Source organism: Rhinolophus hipposideros (genome assembly GCF_964194185.1).
Source record: "Rhinolophus hipposideros genome assembly, chromosome: 5".
Lineage (NCBI taxonomy): Eukaryota > Metazoa > Chordata > Mammalia > Chiroptera > Rhinolophidae > Rhinolophus > Rhinolophus hipposideros.
Window position 1 is genome coordinate 100,654,306 of NC_138051.1, and position 22,324 is coordinate 100,676,629.

A 22,324-nucleotide genomic window follows, 5' to 3' on the forward strand; every position below is an offset into this window, starting at 1 on the left:
GTCACCAGGCTGTGAGAGTGGGTGAGAGCTGGCAGCTAGGATGCAGGGCTGTGGAAACCCTGACTCAGGAAAGGGAGGAGGCACTTTAGTAGGGGCAGGGCGAGAAGGTGGGACAGGTGCGGGGGTAGGTAGAGGAGCCTGCGGCAACACTAATCCACGGAGATAGGGATGAGAATAGCGGCTCCCCGTCTGTGGAGGAGGTATTGACTGGAAAGGGTCGGAGGGAGCCTTCAGGCCGCTGGCAACGTTCTATGCTTTGATTCCGATTGCTGGTTGATTATACAGGAGTACCTATAAGTAACGTTCTTCAAAGTGTACACTTAAGAGCAATGCATATCACTGTTTTTGTGTATCATACCTTAATTTTTAAACAGTGGGCAAAAACAGTCTTTGATGTTAGAGGCCAGAGGAGTGGTTACTTTGGGGGGCTGCAGTGGATGGGGGCATGAGTGAGCCTCCTGGGAGGCGAGGAATATTCTATACCTTGATCAGACAGACTCAGCTTGTTACGTGGGTCTGGACATATATAAAATTTGACCAAACCTCCTCTAAATATTTGCACTTTGTACAATACCTCAAAAAAAGAATGAAAGAAAGGCCGAGGTGAGCACCCCACCCAAAACCAAAGATTTTTCACTGGTTTTAGGATAAAGACCAAATTCTTTACCTTGGCTTTTAAAAAATAGGGAGATCTGAAATCTTCGTAACTTTCCTAACAATTGTCACCCCAATAAACTAATTTTAAAAAGTAGAGTGATCAGACATCTGAATTTGCCAAGACCATCCCCATTTTTTGTCCCCGTGTGAATATAAGCATGCCCTTCATTCCCACATGTCCCCATTTAGGCAGTGTATCCTTTTCATCTCCAGACCTAGCAGGCTCAGCCTGGGCCTGCTCAGCTCTCGACCCTGTCCATCCCCTCCTCTTCAGTCTCTGACTCCAGGCTCTCCGGCTTTTGCCACTCCTCAACTGTCCTGCTCCCTCCTGCCTCAGGGCCTTTGCACTCACCAAGCCCTCTACCTTGGATGTCCCCCCCAACCACCTTCACTCCTCAACTGTCCTGCTCCCTCCTGCCTCAGGGCCTTTGCACTCACCAAGCCCTCTATCTTGGATGTCCCCCCCAACCACCTTCACTCTGCTCAACCCAAATTTGTTTCAGTATTGTCCCTTCCGGGCAACCTTGCATACCCTTGTGTCAGGCCCAGTTCACCCTGGAGTTTTCCTTAGCATTCTGCACAGTGGGTACTTGTGGACTTGCCCACTAGACTAGAAATCTTTCTGTGCCTCAGTTTCCTCAGTGATAAAAAGAGTATAAGAATAGGACCTACCTCAGCATTTTGCTGAGTTTCCGAGAGGATTAAATGAATCCACACCGACGGAGCACTCTGAGCAGTGCCTGGCTCATAGCAAATGCTCACACATTGGCCGCTCGTGTCACGCATTAGACTTATTGTTTCAGAAACTAGGGACCCTGTGCCAGCTGATGGATGGAGCAGTCCTGTGTCCAAACCAGGGAATCCCCGTGTCCTCAGGCACCCATAAGGTTCCTCTGTATCTGTCTTGGTCATTTCAGGCTGCTATAACAAAGAGCCAGAGACTGGGTAGCTTATAAACAACTGAAATTTGTCACAGTTCTGGAGGCTGGAGGTCTGGGATCGGGGTGCCGGCCCAGTCAGGTTCTGGGTCAGTGCCTCCTCGTGTTTACAGAGGACTGTCTTGCTGTGTCCTCACCTGGAGGGAAGCGGGAGCTCTGTCCTCTTAGAAGGGCACTAATCCCATCATGAGGGCTCCATCCTCATGACCTAACACCTCCCTAAAGGCCCGCCTCCTAATATATCACGTTGGGGGTTATGAGATGTAGGGGGACATAAACAATCCATAACAGTATCTTTACAGTAAACTACTGGGGCTGGCTCCAGTGGGTTTCTGGTCTTTGGAACAAGCAAGTGGGACTAAGCCTAACCTCATCCCCAGCACTCCGAAGCGTGACAACCTGTTATTTCAAGCTGCAAACTGTCTCAGTTCAGAAATTAGAACCTCCAGGTCTATAGGCTTAAACCTCTGAACTTGAGTCAGTGTTAAATATTCCCCCTCAGGCCCAGCTTGGCCCCCCCAGGGTCTGAGGGGAGCACTGGGGAAGGGGGCTGTGCTTGGCCTTCCATAGCCTTTCCCAACCAGCTTGGCCCTCCTCCCACCCCCGCGGGGCTGCTGTTAGCTGCCAGGGTGGGAAAGGAAGAGGTGTTGGGGAGGGCTAGGGCCTCCTCTCTGGTCTGGAAGATAGTAAGTGGGCGCCCTCTCTCCTGGGGACATTCACGGGCTCCTGGCATTTCCCTCCAGCTCCCTCTCCTGAGCAGATGTGTTGTCTTTGCGGGGGGGACCTGTTGGCTGCAGGGGATCTTCGCCCTTCTGTGGAGACCACTGGACAGGACCTGAGATGATCTGTCCATGTAGTTCACGTCTGTCCACCCCTGTCCCTGACAAATGTTTGGACGCTGGCAGGTACTGACACCAGTATACTCTTGGCTCCGCCTCCTAGAGGCCCGTGAGCCCGCCTTTCCTGGCTGGCGCCCATCCCCAGTCCACTGCGCCTCCAAATGAAGGGCCATGTCGTAAGTTCTCTGAGGAATCCCACGAAAGCCACCCTCACTAGGCTTCAGGTGAAGGAAGGAGCGCCCCCAGGCCCTGTGCCCCGGTAGGACCAGTTACCAGATCCGCTCTTCATCCGGGTGTGAAACTGGTTCCCAAGCATTGCCCATGACAGTCTACATGTGGTAACCTAACACCTCATTTGGGAATCCACATCTGCTGTCGCTTGATGTACCTCAAAATTTCAATTTAGTGTTCTGATACATTACAACATGTACACTGGACAAAGGTCATTGTCCTTTTGCTGGGCAGTCCTGTGTTTGTCTGACTGTCACCCCCTACCCCCCTCTCCTTACACCCTGTGAGTCTGTGCTCTGGCTCCATTCTGATCATGGGATCCTAGGGGGGCTGCCATAGGGAGTGGACATGTCAGCCAGGGCCAGCTGGTCAGCTCTCGATCTCCCTGATCAGGGGTCGTCATGTGACTCAAGCCACATGAGAACTTTTTTAGGATATTTTGTACTAAAACTGGGAGACAGTATGTCTTATCTTTTTCTTTAGACCAGGGGTAGGTAAACTTTTTCTGCAAAGGGCCAGCTAGTGAATGTTGCACGTTTTGTGGGCCCTACAGTCTCTGCCTCGACCCTTGTGACATGAGAACAGCCATAGACGGTATGTAAGCCGTGAGCATGGCTGGGTGTCAGTGAAACCACAAAAAGAAGTGGCGAGCTGTACTTGCTGGCATTTACTACTTCCCAGCATAAGTAGTGATGGTGGGATTTCAGACCACCAGCCAGAGCCCCTGTGAGAGAAAGAAAGCGAGAAGTGGGGAGCATTGGCCACATGAAACAATAAAATGTCCTCTTTTCTTTAAACCAGTGTAAGACAGCATCTTGTCGTTTGCACCCAAAAGTGCCCTTTTCAAGTCATTAAGAACAAGTGGAGATAATCCAAAAGAAAAATGGTCAAATCACATGAGAAGGCAAAACACAGAAGAGGAAACACAGAGGATCAAAAAACATACAAGTATGAGAACATGCTCAGTCTCATTGGTGTTAAAATGTACGTTAACTTCTGCTTCCAGCCAATATGGTATAATGGGGACCAGATTTACCCTCCTACCTGAGACAATGAAAAAAACACACACACAAAGACACAATATACACAAAACAATTTTCATGACACTGCAAATCAGGCATCAAAGGACCATGATCCCTGAGACATCATAAACAAAAGAGGTGATTCCTATGACTGCCCAGCCAGGGAGGGGGCACTGAGATGGAGCCCAGGGGACTGGCTGAGAAGAGGAGCTGAGACCCTGGAGACCAAGGCAGCAAGAATGGCTGGGATGTTGTCCTACTCAGCCAGGACAGAGTACCACAAAGGAGTGAGAATCACAGAAAAAGAACCCTGGAGATCTACACATCTACAGGGCGTGGTGTAGGCCTCAACCCAGCAGGCACCGAGGGTGCCATCACCCTGCAGCCCAGTGCATGGGCCCAGGAACCAAGCAGTGGGGTAGGAGAGGCCCCTCCCACCACTGCACCTAATGGCACAGGGATCACACAGGAATGTCTGCTTTCCTTCCTGTGACCTTGGGCCGGTGTCCAAGAAAGGAGTGGTTCTATCAGGAAACACAGTCATGCTTCTGATGAATTAGAGCCGAGGCGCCCCTCCCCACAGGCCATTTCTGGTTTCTCCTGCCACTGAGCCAGCAGGCAGAGAAGGGTGCTTCCTGGGACACGGATCCCAATTGTCAGAGGGAGCTTGAATGGTTTTGACACATGGGGGCCAGGTGGACTACGTGTGGGGCCCAGGGATTCACATGGTGCTTAAAGGTTCTTACTGGGAGAAGGGAAGGGAGTTCATTAGTGACGGGCCCATAAAGGACTCAGGTTTGGGTCATCCCACCAAGGCTAAAAACAAGTGCCACTGAGGAGCCCAGGAGGGGGAGGGACAAGAAGAACTTGCCTGAAGTGGGCTCTGGACAGGTATGCCTCACGGGACCTAGCTTCTGACCTCTCCCCCTCCCACCTTACAGAAGAGAGCTGCTGAAGTCCAGAATCTCAGGCTTCAGGTCGGTGGCTCCCGGGCTGCCATTATCCACGACCATCAGAGGCCGGTGGGACATGGTGTGCCCTGAGTTGAGGACATCCCTCCATAGGACAAGGGTGGATGCTGAAGAGCACCAGGGTGGGCAGTGTGCTTCTGCCCCTCCAGGTCCACTCTCTGCCCTTCTCCACGTGCTATGTGCCGCGAATGGGAAGGGGGTGCAGGGAGAGTGAGCCGGTTCCCCACTCCCCGTTCCGCATCACTGTAGCCACAGCCTGCACGGGGCTCCTCTTCTTGAAGCAGCTGTCCCCAGGTTCTTGCCACCCCTCCCTCCCACTGTCCCTGGAAGTGGCAATAGCTCCCTGTCACTGTCAGCCTTGGGAGCTCCCCCATCCCTCCTGCCTGCCCCAGACCCTGCCCACATCTCAATAAATAGGCCACTTTTTCTGCTTTCCTCAATTTCCCTGCATCTGTGTGCCCCTGCTGGGACTCTGACTCATACATGTACAGTAATATTCTTTACCAATTACTTAAAATAATGAAAACCTAAATGTCCATCAGAGGACAAATCGATCAATGATGGTACATCCATAATATGGGAATTCCATGTAGTCAGGAAGAAATTATGCAGATCCATTCATTCAACCAACCCAAAGCTGCTGGATGCCTGCTACTTGCCAGCACTGTCCTTGGTGCCTAGGACACAGCAGTGGCCATGACAGACACCGGGCATCCACTCGAGCCCAGAAGCAGACCACAGACCAGTGCATAGAAGAGAGTTTCAGGAATGGTGAAGGCTGCAGGGAAAGGGGGTGCCTGCTTGTAGATGGGGAGCGCAGGAAGGCCTCTGACAGCAGTGACTTTGTAGCTGAGACGTGAACAAGAAGGAAGCAGCGTGTGAGGCTTTCCTGGTAGAAAAAAGCCTCAGGCACAGAAGGGGAATAGAAGGTGGCCAGTGCAGGGAGGTAGGCAGGCCTGCACGTGCGTGGTGGACCTTGGCTCTGGAAATTTCTGCAGTGGCTCCATCTTGCTGGGTCTTGCGGCCGCAGTGGTTCCTGAGGCTTCCTGCCCTGACTCTCTGGGCCACAGCTCTTCCTGAGGGTGTTTCTCTTCCCCTCCTCCACCTCTGGCCTGACAATGTGTGAGGATCAGGGGCACAAGCCAGTACCCTGCCAGGACCAGACACCAAGAAAGTGCCCACAGTGATAGGCGTGCATGAAGGAAGGAGGTAGAGGGAGGAAAGGTCAGATAGTCCTCTCTCCAGTGTGCTACCTCTCGTTTCCTTGGCACCTGGTGCAGAGCTGACTGCGAGTTTGCAAGCCCTGCCCTCCTAGTCTCCATGATGTCCTTGCAGGAAACACCCCATTGCTGCAGGAACATTCCCTACATCCAAAAGCTCGGAACCCAGCAGCACCCAGCAGCTGCCTATGAGGGTGCTGCGCAGGCCCAGTGAGAGGACCAGAGGAGCCAGGCTGGCTCTGTGACCTCCAGAGTCCTTGGGAGGCTTCAGCCAGGTCATAGGCACAGCCTGCAGTCACACTGGGTGTGTCATGTGCAGACAGTCCCACAGTCGTACCAATAGATAGTAGCTGATGGCAGTGATGACGATGGAAGGACAGAGACTGAAGTGGCGATCAACACAGCCTGTGCACCCCCGTCCCCGTCCCCGCCTGCTGCACTGCCCCACCTGGCAGTCTCCCCCATCTCCGCGGGCTGCCAGAAGCCCCTTCCCAAAGGCTGGCTCTGAGCACATGTCTCTCAGCTCAGAAGCTTTCCACGGCTTCCCATTGCCTCAGGGACCAAGGAGGCCATCTGAGCCCATGATCCAGGATTTCCTCTCCCAGAGCCTACAGCTCCACTGAAGGGAATTACTTGCTGCCTGGAAGGGGCAGGTGTGGAGGCTGGACCAGGAAGTCAGGGAGGAGGCACCCAGAATGGGAGGCCTTTGGGGAGGACATCCAGACTTCAGTGCAGTGCAAACACTCTAAGTGCCCTGGGCACAGCACTTTGCAGACCAACCTGCCCAGGACCCAGTGAGCAGGGACAGGAATCCCCCTGTTTTTCAGAAGAGCAAATGGAGGCTCGGGGCAGTGAAGTAGCTGCTGGTAGCTCTTTTCTGTTTTTTGTGCGCAAGGCAAAGTGAACAGCAAAGTCTCCCGTGACGCCGTCTATGAGGTGGTGCGGGAAGTCCTGCACGTTAACCAGCGCATGCGCGGGAGGTTTTGGAGCCAGTGGGGCTGCAGATCAGCTTGAAGAACTATGACCTTCAGAAGGACAAATGCTTCTTAGGCACCGTCAGGCTTCAATCCACTCCCCGCCCAAATTCTCCATCTGTATTCTGGGGGACCAGCAACACTGTGACGAGGCCCAAGCTATGTATATCCGCCACACAGATCAAGGCCCTAAAGAAACTCAACAGGAATGAGAAACTGGTCAAAAAGCTGGCCAAGATCAAATATATGGTGATGGAAGGAGAACTGACTCTGGGTGGTGAACACACAATGGGATTTATAGACGATGTAATACAGAATTGTACACCTGAAATCTATGTAAATTTACTAACAATTGTCACCCCAATAAAATTAATTAAAAAAAAAAAAAAAAGCTGGCCAAGAAGTATGATGCCTTTTTGGCTTCAGAGTCTCTGATCGAGCAGATCCCGGCATCCTGGGTCCAGGCCTGAATAAGTCTGGCAAGTTCCCTGCCTTCTGACCCACAATAAGAACACAGTGGCAAAAGTCGATGAAGTGAAATCCACCATCAAGTTCCAGATGAAGAAGGTGTTGTGTTTGGCAGTGGCTGGTAGCCACGTGAAGGTGACAAAAGATGAGCTTGTGTACATCCACTTAGCTGTTAATTTCCTGGTGTCATTACTCAAAAAGCACAGGCAGAACGTCCGGGCTTTATAGATCAAGGGCACCATGGGAAAGCCCCAGCACCTGCACTAAGTAAGGCATAGCTTCATAAATCATAGTGCTACCAAAAAAAAGTAGCTGCTGGGAAGTGGCAGGGCCTGCGTCTGCCCAGGTCCCTGGCCGAGCTTGGCTGCCTTCCCTCAAAGCAGCACTGGCCGCCTTCTCACTGAGGCTGGTGTCCTCTTCCCAAGAACAACCCCGTGAGGAGTAACTCCAGTGACCTCTGCGTGACAGCACACTCCACACAGCCCCTCCCTTACCGCATACAGCCCTGTCCCCTCCCCACTGTGCAGGTCAGAGTGGTCAGAGGAGCCAGGACTTGTTTAAAACCGTGTGGCCAGCAGAGGCCTGGGCATTGCCTCTGAGCATAGAGATGTCCTCAGGCTGCCTTGTTCTGCCTAGGGTGTGGACAGAGGAGCCTGGGAGGGGCAAACTGAAGACACTTCTGTCCGTCTTCCACCTTGTGGATTTCAGTGTGGTCTCCAGACCCAGCTGGGGACTTGTTAGAAATGCCCCAAATCCACTGACCCAGAACCAGTGGGGCAGGGCCCTCCCAGTGATTCTACTGCATGTTGGATAGAACCACTGCTGCAGGCTTCTCTGCTCTGGGCCACAGTGGGCACTCAGCTCCTGCCTACCTATACCTCTCCCCCCAGGGCTGGGTGACAACAGAGGGAGGGAGGGAGCCTAGGGTGCTGATCTTCAGGGCCCACCATCTAGCTTAGACCTGCAGTGGACAGTCCACTGTTTCACCTGAGGAGCCCAGGGGAAGGGTACACCCATTAGTAAATCATCCCTCATCTGCTAAGTGGGTATAGTGGTCCCCACCCACCACTCAGGGCTGTGAGGATTAAGTGAGATAATGCACGGGGGGGGGGGGGGGGGGGGTGCAGAGGGCACTCCATAACCCACACCTTCATCATCAGAATGGCATTTATCATCACGGGTCTAACAGCCCTTCGACCAGCAGATGATTTCCCTAAATTGGCCTTTAGGACCCAGTGCACCGGCCCCCTGCTGACTCTCTGCTGGCTGGGGAGCCAGGAAGCCCGCCCATCCCGGTCGCGCAAGGCCGCAGGCTGAGCTGCCCCTCTCACCGGTTCTTCCTGCGTTTCCCCACCCTCCCACCCAATCTACTGCAGCCCAGAGCATAAACCCTGCACCTGCTGGGCGGGTGTCGCCCTGTGAGTTTGGTGAATGCCCACAGGAGGAAATGGTGGCCTGAGTGGCTGAATGACCTGCCTGTAGGTCGGGGTGGGGGTGGGGATGGAGGCGACTGGAGCTGCTGGGACAGGAGTGGGGCGCGGGCACGCGGGGAGGGTGGTGTCCCGGCCCGGGCGGGGTGCACATCTGGCGTGCATTTCCCCCTCACTGCTCCGGGGCTCAGAGGCCGGGCAGGACATGGGGTGCCAGGCCCCACCTTTCAGCGGTGACGTGAGGTCTGTAGCCGGCCAGGCCTCGAACCCGGCTCCGCCCCCACCCGCAGGCGGGGCTGGGGCTGGAGCGGCTGTTTTCCCTCCACGCTTGTCCCCCAACCGGGTTCCCCCCATTTTGCTCAGGACTGGCCCCTTCCCCTGCCGCCGTCACGGCTTTGCGCCCAGGCGCTCAGGGGATTTACATGGGGGCTGTCAGAGACCGGATCTCACAGGCTTAAAGAATCGGTTAAACGGGAGGCTGCCAGGAAGTGGGCAGTTTCTGCGTCAACCGCGGGCCTTACACCCATCCGGCTGTCCACAGGGACTCCGCGCCTCTGGCGGAGGGAAGACAGCGACGACTCCAGGGCTCCCCTGTGGGCAGCTGGTCTTTGAAGGCAGGAGGGTCCGAAGACTCCAGTCCCAGCATCAATTCTGCGCCGTGAGCCCTGGGGCAAGCAAGCCACTCCCCTCTCTGAGTCAGTCTGAACGTGTACCAGGAACAGGGGTTAGCAGCCCGTTCCCACACCAGCAGACTGCCCTGGTCACCGCCGGGGTGCATGAGAGGTGTGGCTCCCTTGCTCCCCACGCCCTTCCCCCGGAGCGCGCAGCTCTGTCCAGTGCTGGCAGCACGTCTCCTGTGCCCCCTCCAAACTCCAGCCAGCTTCTCTGACCCTGAGCAGCTCCCTCCCTCCACCTCTCCGTGCCTGGTCTCTTCCTCTGTAGAATGGGATAATAATGTACCATCCTCACAGGGTCTCCCTGATTCAATGGGCGAGGCAAAGCTCCCCGACAGTGCCTAGGACACAGGAAGCGTATGCCAGCTCAGCTAGAATCATGGTGTATCCACAACATCTCTATGCTATACAAACGCACGTATGCATAAAGGGCACGGATTTTAAACTTTGTATTTGTTACACAAAGGTGGCTCCTGATAGGCACTGCGCACATACCAACACCTCCTGGAGAAGGGTTTGTCCCCACCTCGATACACAGGAGCTGCAGCTCAGTGGGTGAAGCTGTGGTGGTCCCTTGTGGCAAGCCCTGGGGTGTATCCTGGGCTGGCCAGGCGGGTCCTGCCCTCTGCTCCTGGCAGTGGGTGAGTCCCTAGGAGGCTCTAGAGATTAAAACCCTGACCCTTCCCCCCCATGAGCCCTGCCCAGCCTCAGCCTCTCCCTGCGCACAGCAGGATGGGCTGGGGTGAGGGAAGGGCAGTCCACAGCCCTGTGTGGCGGTTGGGCCCGGGATGCGGAGGGCAGAGCACTCTAGGCCCCGAGGGATGACAAGCCCTGGATGACCCGGGGGGCGTGGCCTTGGACAGCTCTCTTCCAAGTCCTAGGCAACTCCTCAGTGGGACCAGCCTGGGGTCCCAGCAGCAGCTCCAGCTCACGCCTGCGCCTTGGTCTCCACACCTGGACCGCCTCTCTCACTTCCATTCTCACGGTCCCACGTCACCTGTACTTCAAGCCGGAAATCAAGCACCGCCCCCTTCTCTTAGACTACTCAGGTCCAGCTCCCTGCTCCGGGACTGTGAAATGGGGAGCAAGTGAAATGGGGAGCAAAGCCCTTCTCCCCAGTGAGCGGGGTGTCAGCGCCACGCGGGACATTGGACCCTGGATCCTGTCCGGGTTTGCGTCGGATTCTTGCGCCGACCCACTCTCTCTGAGCCTCAGTTTCTCCGGCTATGCCGGGGTACAGAGGTTACAGGCGGCGGTGCTGAGGGGGGAAAGAGGCTGCAGGAGGCCATCAGGGTCTCCTTCTCTGCATCGTGCAACCTGGAATCCCCGCTCGCCCTGTGGGGAGAAAGAGGGAAGGGACAAAGACTCGTAGAAACAGACCGAGAGACAGGCTGCGAGGCACCAGGTCCACCGGGAGGGCGGGGCGTGGGGCAGCCCTCGGCGCTTCCTTCATCCCCACTCCCAGCGTCGGAGGGGAACGAGGCCCCCAGGTCCGCAGCCCCGAAACTGCCCTTTCCTCCGCGGTTTCGAGAGCGCGGGGAGTGGTGCTAGGGGAAGGCGGCCCCCTGGCCGGCGGGTGCGGAAGTCCCAGGCCCGTCCGGAGGGCGTTCGTCGCCTGGTCGGGAGGGGGCGCTGGAGGGAAGCTCCGAGGCCCGCAGTGAACCACGAGCTCGACCACCCGGAGTCTCGCGGAGGCCGGTCTGTCCGGCCCACAGTGCAGGTCAAGGGAGGGCGGTTCAGGTCTTGGGGACAGGTCTGGGTCCTCCTTTCCCTACTCCAGTCTCACTGGGAGGACAGATTCCCCCACCTCCAGGATCTATTTCCCCCTAGCCCGGCTTGTCCCCAGGCTTGGGGTAGGCAAGTCACATCGCAGGCATCCCTGGAGGCCTGCCGTCTGTGGTGGTGGCTGATAGCAACGACTCCTGGGGTCCCACAGACCCTGGGGAGGGCTCCCTGCACTGTGCCTTGCACACCTGCTGGCCCACTCGCGGGGGCTGCCTCTGTTGATGTGATTCTCTTATTATGGCATTTTTAAAACTGAAATCTGATTGGTTACATTAGAAAGAAACGTTCAGAAACTTGATTTGTTTAGCCAGTGTTTCCGGGCTGGAGATTTAGTGTTGGAGCAAGACAGTTGAAATTCCTGCCTGAGAGCCTTTCCTTCCAGCCGGCTGAGACAGTCGTAGGAGTGAGAGGAGGTTTACTCCAGCCACACACACACACACACCCCTCACCCCCATCCCCTGGGACCATCCACTCCTCCTCTTGGGTCATTTACTTAGGACCCTCTGCCCAGCAGCCTACCAAAGGCAGACGGGCTCAGTCTTGGACCTGCTTCTCACATGAAGACAAAGTATAGGACGACGGAGCTCATATTGCACTTCAAATTATTAAATATTTCAAATTAACACCCAAATGCTGTTTGGTCCCTTTGCTCGGCTGTTGCCATCGTGGAATCTGGGGCGTTTTACCCGAGGATGGCCACAAGAGGGCGCCAAGGGCAAACCTTCCTGGCCCTGAGCCAGAATTCCACCACCCCTAGTTCCCCCCAGCCCAGGGACGCTGCCCTCACCTCCATTCACGCTTCGGAGGTGAATGTATGGGTGAGGGGTCTGGGAAGCGGATAATTCTAGCCTTACGGTGACCAGAGAACATCAGACATTGTTGGGTTGGTCTTTACTCTTCATTTGGTCCACCGGTCTTCCTACTCCATCGGTAGGGACACGGAGGCCCAGAGAGGGGCATGGCCTCCCAAGCACACACAGCAAAGACTGGGCGTAGCCAGGACCCACGGCTCCTGTCTCAAGGTCTGCTTGTCTCCTGTGGAAAGGCCCCTGGTTGGGGGGGGGGAGGGGGGGAGAAGGAAAGGGAAGAGCAGACTGGGAGGCTGGCAGCAAAGATAGGCCCCAAGGCTGACTCTGGCCTCAGATATGGGCCTCCAGGCCTGTCTGTAAAGATACTCCCTGTCCTCAGCTTCCTGCTCCACCGTCAGAGCTTTCTGTGTTCTGCGGCAAGGGCACTTCCTGAGAGCCCAGGAGCGTGAGGCTCTTGTCAGCTAACACCTTGGATGACAACCAACACCTTACGTGACAACTAGCACCCTTATTAACAAGTAGGGAGAACAATTCCTGTCCAAGTGGAAAGGAGTGGGGTGGCCTTTTGGGGGTTGGCGGTAGAAGGGGGAGCATGCCAGCACAGGCTTTCCTGACATGAGGCTGTCTGGGTGTTCGGATGATGCTGGTGCATCCGCAATGACCACTCTGTGTGACCATAAGGCAAGCCCCCGTTCTTCTGGTTTAGGTGCTTCCGGGTGGAGAAGTGCATGTATATGGGGTTGGGAGCTTCTCAGAACTTAGCTGACTGGGGTACTTGCCTGCCGAAAACCCTCCCAGAACTTGTTGTCTTCAGGCCCATATCATCAGGGACCCACCCCCAAGCCAGGTAGCCCTAGTCATGCATGATCCTATGCCAACCTCTTTTTCCGGTCTCATCTCTCTTTACACCCATGTCATCAGGTCTCTCACAGCACAGCCACTGTGCCCAGACCAGGTCTCTGCTGATCTTGCTGTAATGCCCCACCCCAGTCCTCCAGTGAGGAACTTGTGCGAAGAGCTTCAGCCATCCTATTGCCAGAAGATGGAGCCACCGAGATTTTGACACAATAGATATTTTTACACTAGATATTGACACAATAGATATTTTTACACTGACGCTTCTCTGTATGATCGGTTTTCCCTTTGTGGACCATCACACCATAAATTTATCAGGCCATGAATTTGGATGGGATTCTAGTCATCTTGATGTTCCCAGAATGTAACACTAACACTAGCAATAAATGTTTAATATTGTGTTTAATATTACTATTTGTTAATAAATGTTTAGTTTATGAATTAATGGGCAAAAGAATGGTGAGAAGATGGATGGATGGATAGATGGATGGATGAGTGATGGAGATGGGTGGTGGAGAGATGGAAGTGAGAATGGTTAACTGATGTTTATGTGTAAGAATAAAATATGAGGATAATAGATGAATGCATGGCAGGATGATGGACAGGTGAATTACTAGGTCGATGGATGGTTGGTGGGAATGAATGACTGGATGGGGAGATGAATTAATGGATGAATGATGAAATTGTAGACTGTGTGGGGGGTAGATGAATGTATAGATAATGGTTAGATAGATGATGGAAGAATAATAGATGGTATGCTACACCGTGGTGGGTGGAAGCTAGTGAATGGTGGATCCATCTATGAAGTGGTTGGTGGTTAAGTTATGATGAGCAGATAAATAGATTGTAGGTTGATCGATGGAGGGTGGATAGATATAGACACTAAATTGATGGATTGATGGATACTGAAAGAATCTATACATAGTGAATTAATTGCAGGTAATAGGTGGTGGGTGGTGAATGCTTGTGGGTAGCTGAATTACAGAAGTATGGATGGATGGTGGATAAATAGTAAATATGTGATTGTGGTAGATTTCTCCATAGAGAATAGATGGATAAATGTGAATGTATATACAATTGATGGATGGATCATGAATGGTGAGCAAATAAATGGTGGCTGGATGGTTCAAGAATGGGGGAATAGATGGCAAATAAATGAGTGGTTTCTAGAAGGACGGATAATGGATTGTGTACTGTAGAAGTGTAGATGGAGGTGAATGGTGAATAGATAATTAATGGATGAATTCTGGATGGATAGATGATGATTAGGTGATTAATGAATAATGGTTAAATGATACATGGCTATATCTTGGAAAATGGATGAATGAAAGGTGAATGTTGGGCCGGCCCGGTGGCTCAGGTGGTTAGAGCTCCATGCTCCTAATTCCGAAGTCTGCCGGTTCGATTCCCACATGGGCCAGTGGGCTCTCAACCACAAGGCTGCCAATTCAATTCCTCGACTCCCGCAAGGGATGGTGGGCAGCGCCCCCTGCAACTAAGCTTGAACACGGCACCTTGAGCTGAGCTGCCGCTGAGCTCCCGGATGGCTCAGTTGGTTGGAGCGTGTCCTCTCAACCACAAGGTTGCTGGTTCGACTCCTGCAAGGGATGATGAGCTGTGGTGGGCTGTGCTCCCTGCAACTAGAAAACAGCAACTGGACCTGGAGCTGAGCTGCACCCTCCACAACTAAGACTGAAAGGACATCAACTTGACTTGGGAAAAAAAGCCTGGAAGTACACATTGTTCCCCAATAAAGTCCTGTTCCCCTTCCCCAATAAAAAAAAAAAAAGGTGAATGTTGGATGTGTAGATGGTGGAGAGATGGTGGATGGGTGGTAGGTGGTGAGTGACATATGGTAAACGGATGGTTTAATGTATAGATAGAGGAAGATGGATAGGTGGATGGTGAATGGATGATGAACGACGATGGATATTGAATGAATAGTGAATAATGGATGCGGGATGATGTACAAATAATGAAGAAATGGATGGCAGGTAGATTATAATGATGGTTGGATTATGGTGGGTGAATTGCTGTTTCTCTACTTTATGCCCAGCACCTAGAATAATGTTTGGCACATAGAGGGCACTCAATAAATCTTTCCAGAATGGGTGAATATGGATGGATGGTAGATGATATTTGAAGGGGTTTTGGATGAGTAGTGAATTATGGCTGGATGATGGTTGGATGGATGGATGGATGGATGGATGGATGGATGGATGGATGGATGGATGGATAGAGGCTGTTGTGAGATGGACAACAAATGGCTAAATATGTAGTAAATAGGGATGGTAGGTGGTTGGTGAGTAGTTCATAGAAATATAAATGGATAAGAGGTGGTGAATGACTGGTGGTGATTGAATGTAGATGGATGAATCATGGCTAATTAGATGGATGGAGGCTGATGGATGGGTGATGGATAAATCTGGATAAATGAACAGAAGGTTGATGGTAAATTGACAATTGACAACCAGATATGTGGTGAATGGGTAAATGAATGGCAGATGAATAGATAGTTGATAAATACTGATGGAAAGCTATTAGATTGTGAATAATGGATACATAGGTGGTGGAGGGATGGATGGTGAATGAATGTTGGGTATTTTATTAGTGATGCTTGGTAAATGGTGCGTGTGGGTGGTGAATGGATAGTTGCATGATGAATGGATGGCAGTTGGATAGTGGGTGGTGGTTAGAATTGAATGGTTAATGGATATTGGATGGTGGATGATGGCTGGTGGCCGGTGGATAGTGGATGGATGTTGGACGATTCATAGATAATAGTGGCTGGATAAGTGGATGCTGAATGATGGATTGTGGGTGTTGGGTGAAGGCTGGATGTTTAGATGCTGTGTGGTGGATGTCAGATGGTGTTAGATGCTGGATTGTGGATGCCTGGGGAATTCTGTGGGTCAGAGGTTACGCAGCTTGGCTTCAGGTGTCAGATCTGTGCATCTGGCTGAATGAGAATCATTGTCCCAGGGCTGTTTTGCTCCTTTTGGGGAATGGGATTAGGGATGAAGATGAGAGGGGAGTGGTTGGATGACCTCTCCCACCCCATCACACACACCTTAGCCCTCCTACTTTCTTGACCACCTTTCCTTGCCCTCTTCACTCCTTCCATTTGGATGATGTCCTCTTTCTATATATCTAGCCCCACCCAATTCTGTCCCCTGAATTCCTGAACCTTAAACTTGAGACTCAGGCTCTCAAGTAGAAATGAGCAGTAGAAGCAGGGAACTAGCCTGGTTAGGACGCCCCTTGCAGCTGCTCTCACTTGGGGCACAACCACCTTGCTTGCTCAGCAGGATATTGAGAACAAGATAAGTAGTTAGAAGGAAAAATGCTGGAGAGGGAGCGAAACAATCCTGCTTATCAGAATATATGCCCTGCTTCTCAGGACCACTTTTAATGAGCTTCTGAGATAAATCATGGGAAATTAACATGTTCACGCTTACATTCTGAGAAACAACATTGAGAACCGGAGAGGACAGGTCACTTCAGAAAAGAAAAAAAAAGAGAGAGAGAGGGAGAGAATTCCACCCATAGAGATTAAAACCCTTACACAATGTAAAGAGAGGCTGCTTCCCTCTCTTGGGTCAGCCCCTCCGAGTCTCGGAGTGGACTCGCCTTTACTAAAGAATTTCTTGCTACACAAACTCTGTCTCTTGACTGAATGCTTTCCTTCAAGAAGACAAAGAGCCCAGGTACGACGTCATTCCCGGGAACAGTTCTACCTGGGAGCTGGAGCCAGGAGGGCGGAGGCTCGGAGGGGCGCTGCGCCGACCGAAGAGGGGCGTGAGTGTGAATGAGGGGCCGGGCGAGCGAGCGCAAGTGGGCGGACAGCGCGGAGAGCCAACCCAGAGAGAGGGAGGGCGAGCCCGGGCTAGCGGCGCTGAGCTGACCGTGGTGGCCTCAGCGCGAGCGTCCAGCCCACGAGGGTGAGTGATGAGGCGCAGGGGCTACCCTTTGTCACCCTTGCCCCGGCCCGCGGCGCGGGTGTGCCCTGGCGGCCAGGCGAGGCGCGGGTGAAAGAGGAGGAAGGGGGCGGTTTGGGGAAGGGGAGGGAGTGGGGACCACGGTCAGCCCTTGGCTGCTGGACGCCAGGCTTTGGGCGAGAACAGAACTCTTGGGGTCTGTGCACGGCCATACCTGGGCCTACACACCTGAGAGCCTGTGGAAGTGTGGGTGGTGGGAGCCCTCGAGGGGTCGGTGCCCCCTCTGGACCCTGGCGTGGGGCGCACTAGCTCGCTGCCCGCCCCCAAGGTGACAGCTCTATCACCTGTGTCAGTCGTCACTCCTCTCTCTTCCATCTGTATCACCTTTCTGGGTCTGTTTCTGTCTTCTTTCTCCATCATCTCTGCTTTGTCTGTGGCCAGTGCTTCCCCTCTGTCTCTTTCTCACATCTGTCTGGATCTCTGAGTCCACTCTCCCGTCTGCGTCCCAGCGGCCCTCGCCGAGGTTCTGGGTTCCTGGGATGAAGTCCCAGGACACGCTCATTTAGAGGGCCAGACGTGGGAGTAGGGGACATGGGGTGGAGAGAGACTTTCACATGCTCTGGGATGAGGTGGAGGCAGTGGTGGGTATGACTTGGCTGCCCGCTGCCCCAGGTTGCCCAGTGCAGCGCATGCCCCCCTCCTACCTCTCCTGGGTCTGGGTGGGAACTCAGCTAACCTGAGCTGGGTATTTGTGAAAGGAACCTCATTTCCCAGAATAGCAGCCCTCCCTCTTTGCTGGGTGATCACAGGACCTCCCCACCCCCCAAGCACCAGGGCATCATAGGCATTCCATCCTCTGGTCACTGCTCTCCCTCTGCCCAGTACCCTCCCAGCACTCCTGCCCCTTGCCTGTGCCCCCAGCTGCCTCCTAGGCACTGCCAAAGGGAGGTGTCTGCCTGCCAGACCGCACCCCTATTTCTGCCTCTGGCCTAGTGCAGGTGGAGAGTCTTAGCCTGCCGAGCCTCTCTTCCCAGAGCCTTGCTGTGTGGTCTCTGGCCAGGCTCCCTTGCCCTTGTGCCTGGCCTGAGCTCATAGCCAAGTGCAGGCAGGATGTCAGCTTTCCTCCAGCTGTGGGTGTTGAGGGCCCAGCCCTGGGTGTGTGTGGGGTGTCTGCTCTCAGGGCCGGAGAGGGGAAACGGGCACCTTTGCCTCTGGCTGACTTGAACCCGGGCCCTACTGCTCCCGGCCTCCTGTCTCAGAAACCCATTTGGTCCCCTCCATTCTCCATGCCCTCCCCGCTCTATGTCCTGACTCAGGCCACCTTCTCTCCTCTCCTCTGGCCTAGCTGTGTCCTGCTCGTCCCTTGGGCCTCAGATCAGCTGACCCTGTCTCAGGAAGCCTTCGTGGGCCTTAAGGCTGGGCCAGCCTCCCCCTCCTGCCCCTGCCCCTCTGCGGCGCTGGGCACACTGTGTGGTGCCCGTCTAGTGCCCCCTCTGATGGTGGGCTCAGGCAGGGATTAGCAGTGATAGAGGTCCATCTGAGCCACGGGCGCTGGGCCGAGGGTGGGTGGGGTGGTTGTGGGCTGGAGCAGCCTGAGGCTTCCGGAAGGAGGGTGGGATCCAGCGTCCGGCCCTCAGCAGACACTTCTGTCTCAGTGGCTGTCTGCTCCCTGTCTGTGTAGCCCGACAGTGGTAGCGGCATGAGTGCCCCTCAGCCTGCCATGCCAGAGCTAAGCCCAGCTGAAGAGGCCGGAGGCCTAGCAGGAAAGGTATGTAGTTGGGGCCCTGGGGTGCCAGCCCTCGGCCTGGGGGGACAGGCGGGAGCCAGCCTCAAACCCTGGCCCATGACTTGGGAAATGCCTCAGTTTAGCTGTCTGGGCTGGGTAGGCAGTTGCTCTATCTATAGGAGTCTGATAAATAAAGCAATTGAAGGCTGAGCGGCTCTGGCTTCCTTAGCACCCCTTCCAGACTTTGGGGACCCCAGGACTTGATCCACAGGGCACTTTTCTCTCTGATGGCTGGGGCAATGACAGGGTCCCCTGCCCTTAGCTCTACTTTTATTTGCAGGGTTGGGGGGGGTGTTGATGCAGCTAAAAGTGAAGTGTCTACACACAGGGTACAGTCTTAATGTTCTGATATCTCATTGTTGAGGGCAGTGGGGCTGTGGGGGAGGCCGGAGTGGCACAGGAGGCCAGTCTGCAGCCTGGGGTTGCAGACGCAGCCTCCCTGGCAGGGCAGGTGGCAAGAGGGACACCAATCCTGGGAAATCCAAGCTCTCCCTCACCCTGATGGCACACTCTGAGCAGAGTAACATCCCTGGTTTGGGGTCAGCAGGGCTTCCCAGAGGAGGTAAGAAGGAGAACAACAGGTGGGGAAGGATTCCAGGAGGGGAAGAAGCCCCAGGACTGGCAATGACAGCAGAGGAGCCAGGAGACATCACTGGAACCCTGCTCATCTGTTCCTCTGATTTCACAGACGTCCCAGCCCAATGACACCTGTTCTCACACTTCAAGGTTACCTGCGTACTTGGTTAAAATGCCGATCCCTGGGCTGGAGCCCAGGAATGTGCATTTAAACACATGTGCGGGTGGTTCTCCTGCCATAGTTCAAGGGCTGGTGAGCCAAGTTCTGCCTGTTGTATGCCTGCCCTTCCTCGAGGCGCTGGCGCCATTGGGGGAAGGCGGACCTGCACCAAGCAACTATCTTGCTAAAGAGATGGGGATGGGGAGCTCCAGGAAGGGGACCAGCCCCAGCAAAGCTATGGAGGCGGGACATGCAGGCAAGCACGGGCTGCTGGGGCACTGGGGCTGGAGGTCTGTGCAGTAGCTCTGGCTGCTGGAGCCTATACCTTGGAAGGCCTTGAATGGGAGGCGGAGATGCTGAGGGCACCGGGAGGGCTTGGGGAGGCGCCCCCGCACACTCTTGTGGGCACTGAACAATGAGCCCAGAGTGAGCTGCTCAGGTTGCCATGGCAATAGTTTCCTGCTCCTCTGAGCAGGGAGGAGGCCAAGGGCCCAGTGGGGAAGACCCCAGAAAGGGGCTGTACCTGGAGGCAGCTGGGGGTGCACAAAAGCCCTGGGCTCACTCAATGTATGACTTTGGTCTCTCTGGCCTCTGTGAAATGGGCCTAAGGGCTGAACCCAAGTGGGTCCTGTGGTGCCCCAGGAAGAGCTGTGACCCCAGATGCCAAGTGCCGCAGCCCAGCCCCAGTGGTGGGATGGTAGATGGTCTGGGACCCTCTCTGGGATGTGTGTGTGAGGCCCCAGGGCAGGCATGGGAGGGAGTGGGGAGCTCAGGGCCCGGCATTGCCCTGACCCCTGCCCACCCTCCCCACAGGCGGTGGTGGGTGCCCGGGAGAAGGGCCCTCGGCTGGGCCAGAGGTTACCCTCAATCGTGGTGGAGCCCAGCGAAGTGGGCACTGTGGAGAGTGGGGAGCTGCGTTGGCCCCCGGAAGGTGCCCAGAAGGGATCTCCCCAGAGCCAAGCTGCTGCTGGTGAGTGAGGGGCTGCCTGTGGGGGTGCCGAGAGAAAGGATTCAGAAGCAGGGTCTCCTTCCTGCCCACTCCTGCAAGCAGAGGCCTCCAGCCCGCTCAGACCTCACCCATCTGTCTGCCCTTTGACCTCCGCTTGGCAAAGGCACTGCCTGGCCTTGCCACTCTTCCTGTCACCATACCCTTCCCACCTGCATGTGAGGTTCCCTCATCCATTGTTGGGGCCCCAGGCCTGGCACAGGGGAAGTGTGCAGTGAGCATTTGTTGGGTGAATGGTGGTACATTCTCATCCCTCACCATCCTGTCCTGCCTCCTCTTTCCTCTCCTGCCCTCATGATGGAGCAGGTGTGCATTGCCCACTAGGGCTTGGGAGGGTTTAGAGTATGTGCACGAGCAGGCCTAGCCCAGGTGTCCTCAAGGTGTGGAGATGGGCCAGCCCCGTGGCAGTCTCCTGTCCTGGGTAAAGGCCGAGGAGCTGCTGAAGCAAAGGAAGCTTCTGGGAGGAGGACGTGTGAGTAAGAGAGTGGTCAGCCAGGAGCCAGGGCTGAGGTATGGGAGAGATAGCCAGCTGCACAGCAGGGTAGGGGCTTCGGTGAGGGCACATGAGCTGTGCCCTGGGAAGTTTGTCCCCTGAAGATTCTTGGGGGGTCTGTCCCTTGGTGAGGAAAGGAATTTGGTCTCGGGGGTTGCTTATCACCCTACCTGCCCTCTCCCCCTCCTCAGATGTCAGCCACCACCCCAGCAGGCCCTATTGGTCCACCACCCCCTGCAGCTTGGCCAGAAGGGGTCTGTGCATGCCATAAACCCCCTCCCGAAAGCCCCCTCAACCTCTGCCAGGTCTCGCTTGGGGCCCAGGCAACCAGGACAACCCCTTGGGTGGGACTTGGGTCGTGGGGTTGTCTCCAGGTCTGTCCTCAACCTCCCCCCAATCTGCCACCTGCTTACTCTGTGCCCGGGGGTGGCTGTTCCTGCTCCCAGAGCCTGGCCTCCTCCTTCCTCCCAGGCTTAGGACTGCGCATTCAGCGCCCTTCCCCCTTCACCTGAGGAACTTGTGGTTGCCCCAGCCCAGCTGCCTGCCCGACCTGGCCGCAGCACCCCATCCACACATTTCCTTGCAAACCTGTCAGAAACGCAGCCCCACCAACATGGAGGCCTTCATGTTTCTGCAGCCCCTTCGTGGAGTCTGCCAGGAGCACCAGGGAAGGCTCCGGATGACGCCGGCAGCGAGTGTGCCAGCTCCAAGGACCAGGCCCCCACGGCGCAGTAACAGGACAAGGACATGGCCAGATTCTACTGTTCTGCCCACCCTGCCATTGCCCTCTGACAGCTGAAAGGGCCTCAGCCCCAGGGTGGCCAGGCTGATGCTCAGACAGGACAGAGGCCAGCTACCATCTCCGGCCTCACCGGGTCTGGCCAGGCCCACGGCCCCTGCCCCCTCCCGTCCATGGCCCAGGGTCTGCATCACACTCCTCCTTGTTCTGTTGTTTGAAGCAGAAATAAAGGCTCTTCCTGGTGGTCAGTGGGCACACCGGTATGGACTTAAAGGGCTAAGAGCTATTTTGGTTCTGCCAGTGGCCTTCGAGGCAATGGCTTCGGCTTGGAGCCCAGGCTGAGCAGGCCAGGGTGCTAAGTGAGAAAACATGTGGGTGTTCTGCATGGGGGTGAGGCCAGGGACTGTGGCGTTTGCTCCTCTGGCGCCCTTGCCTAGGGCCCTGTGCTCTGCTCCACCTCATCTGAGACTGCCCCAGGCAGGACCAGCTTCTACAGGTGGCCTCTCCACCCCTCCTTGGGGCCTGCAGCCCTGGCTGGACCCTGAGGGCAGAGTCTTTCCTGACACCCCCTCTACCCTGGAACATAGGGCATAGGAATGGTACAGGAAATAGATGCCCTATTCCAGGCTGGATCTCATTAAATCCTCACAAAAGTCCCATTTTACATAAGAGAAAACTGAGATGTAAAGGGAGGTGCCTAAATCTATGATGGGATCCCCGCAGCTGGGAAGCCACCCAGCTAGATGGAGAGCC

At 55.0% G+C, this 22,324-nt stretch overlaps 1 protein-coding gene and 1 pseudogene across 2 annotated transcripts; both read left to right on the forward strand.

Moving 5' to 3' along the window:
• The first annotated feature begins 5,854 nt into the window (after positions 1 to 5,854).
• LOC308497928 (large ribosomal subunit protein uL1-like) lies at positions 5,855 to 7,587 on the forward strand (annotated as a pseudogene). The gene is made up of 3 exons: positions 5,855 to 5,867; positions 6,774 to 7,089; positions 7,254 to 7,587. The product of its transcript is annotated as a large ribosomal subunit protein uL1-like (transcript).
• A 9,133-nt stretch (positions 7,588 to 16,720) lies between these two features.
• LBHD2 (LBH domain containing 2) lies at positions 16,721 to 21,818 on the forward strand. The gene is made up of 4 exons (XM_081049023.1): positions 16,721 to 16,814; positions 18,493 to 18,579; positions 20,147 to 20,303; positions 21,470 to 21,818. The coding sequence occupies exons 2-4, from the start codon at positions 18,511 to 18,513 to the stop codon at positions 21,565 to 21,567; spliced, it is 324 nt and encodes a 107-aa protein (XP_080905149.1). The 5' UTR covers positions 16,721 to 16,814; positions 18,493 to 18,510; the 3' UTR covers positions 21,568 to 21,818.
• The last annotated feature ends 506 nt before the right edge of the window (positions 21,819 to 22,324 follow it).

Bases quoted from the DNA above. Each gene is read 5' to 3' on its own strand.
- LBHD2 (XM_081049023.1), top strand. From the start codon at position 18,511: ATGAGTGCCCCTCAGCCTGCCATGCCAGAGCTAAGCCCAGCTGAAGAG. The intron at 18,580-20,146 runs GTATGTAGTTGG...CCCTCCCCACAG, and splicing joins CCGGAGGCCTAGCAGGAAAG to GCGGTGGTGGGTGCCCGGGA. The intron at 20,304-21,469 runs GTGAGTGAGGGG...ATGTTTCTGCAG, and splicing joins CCAGAGCCAAGCTGCTGCTG to CCCCTTCGTGGAGTCTGCCA.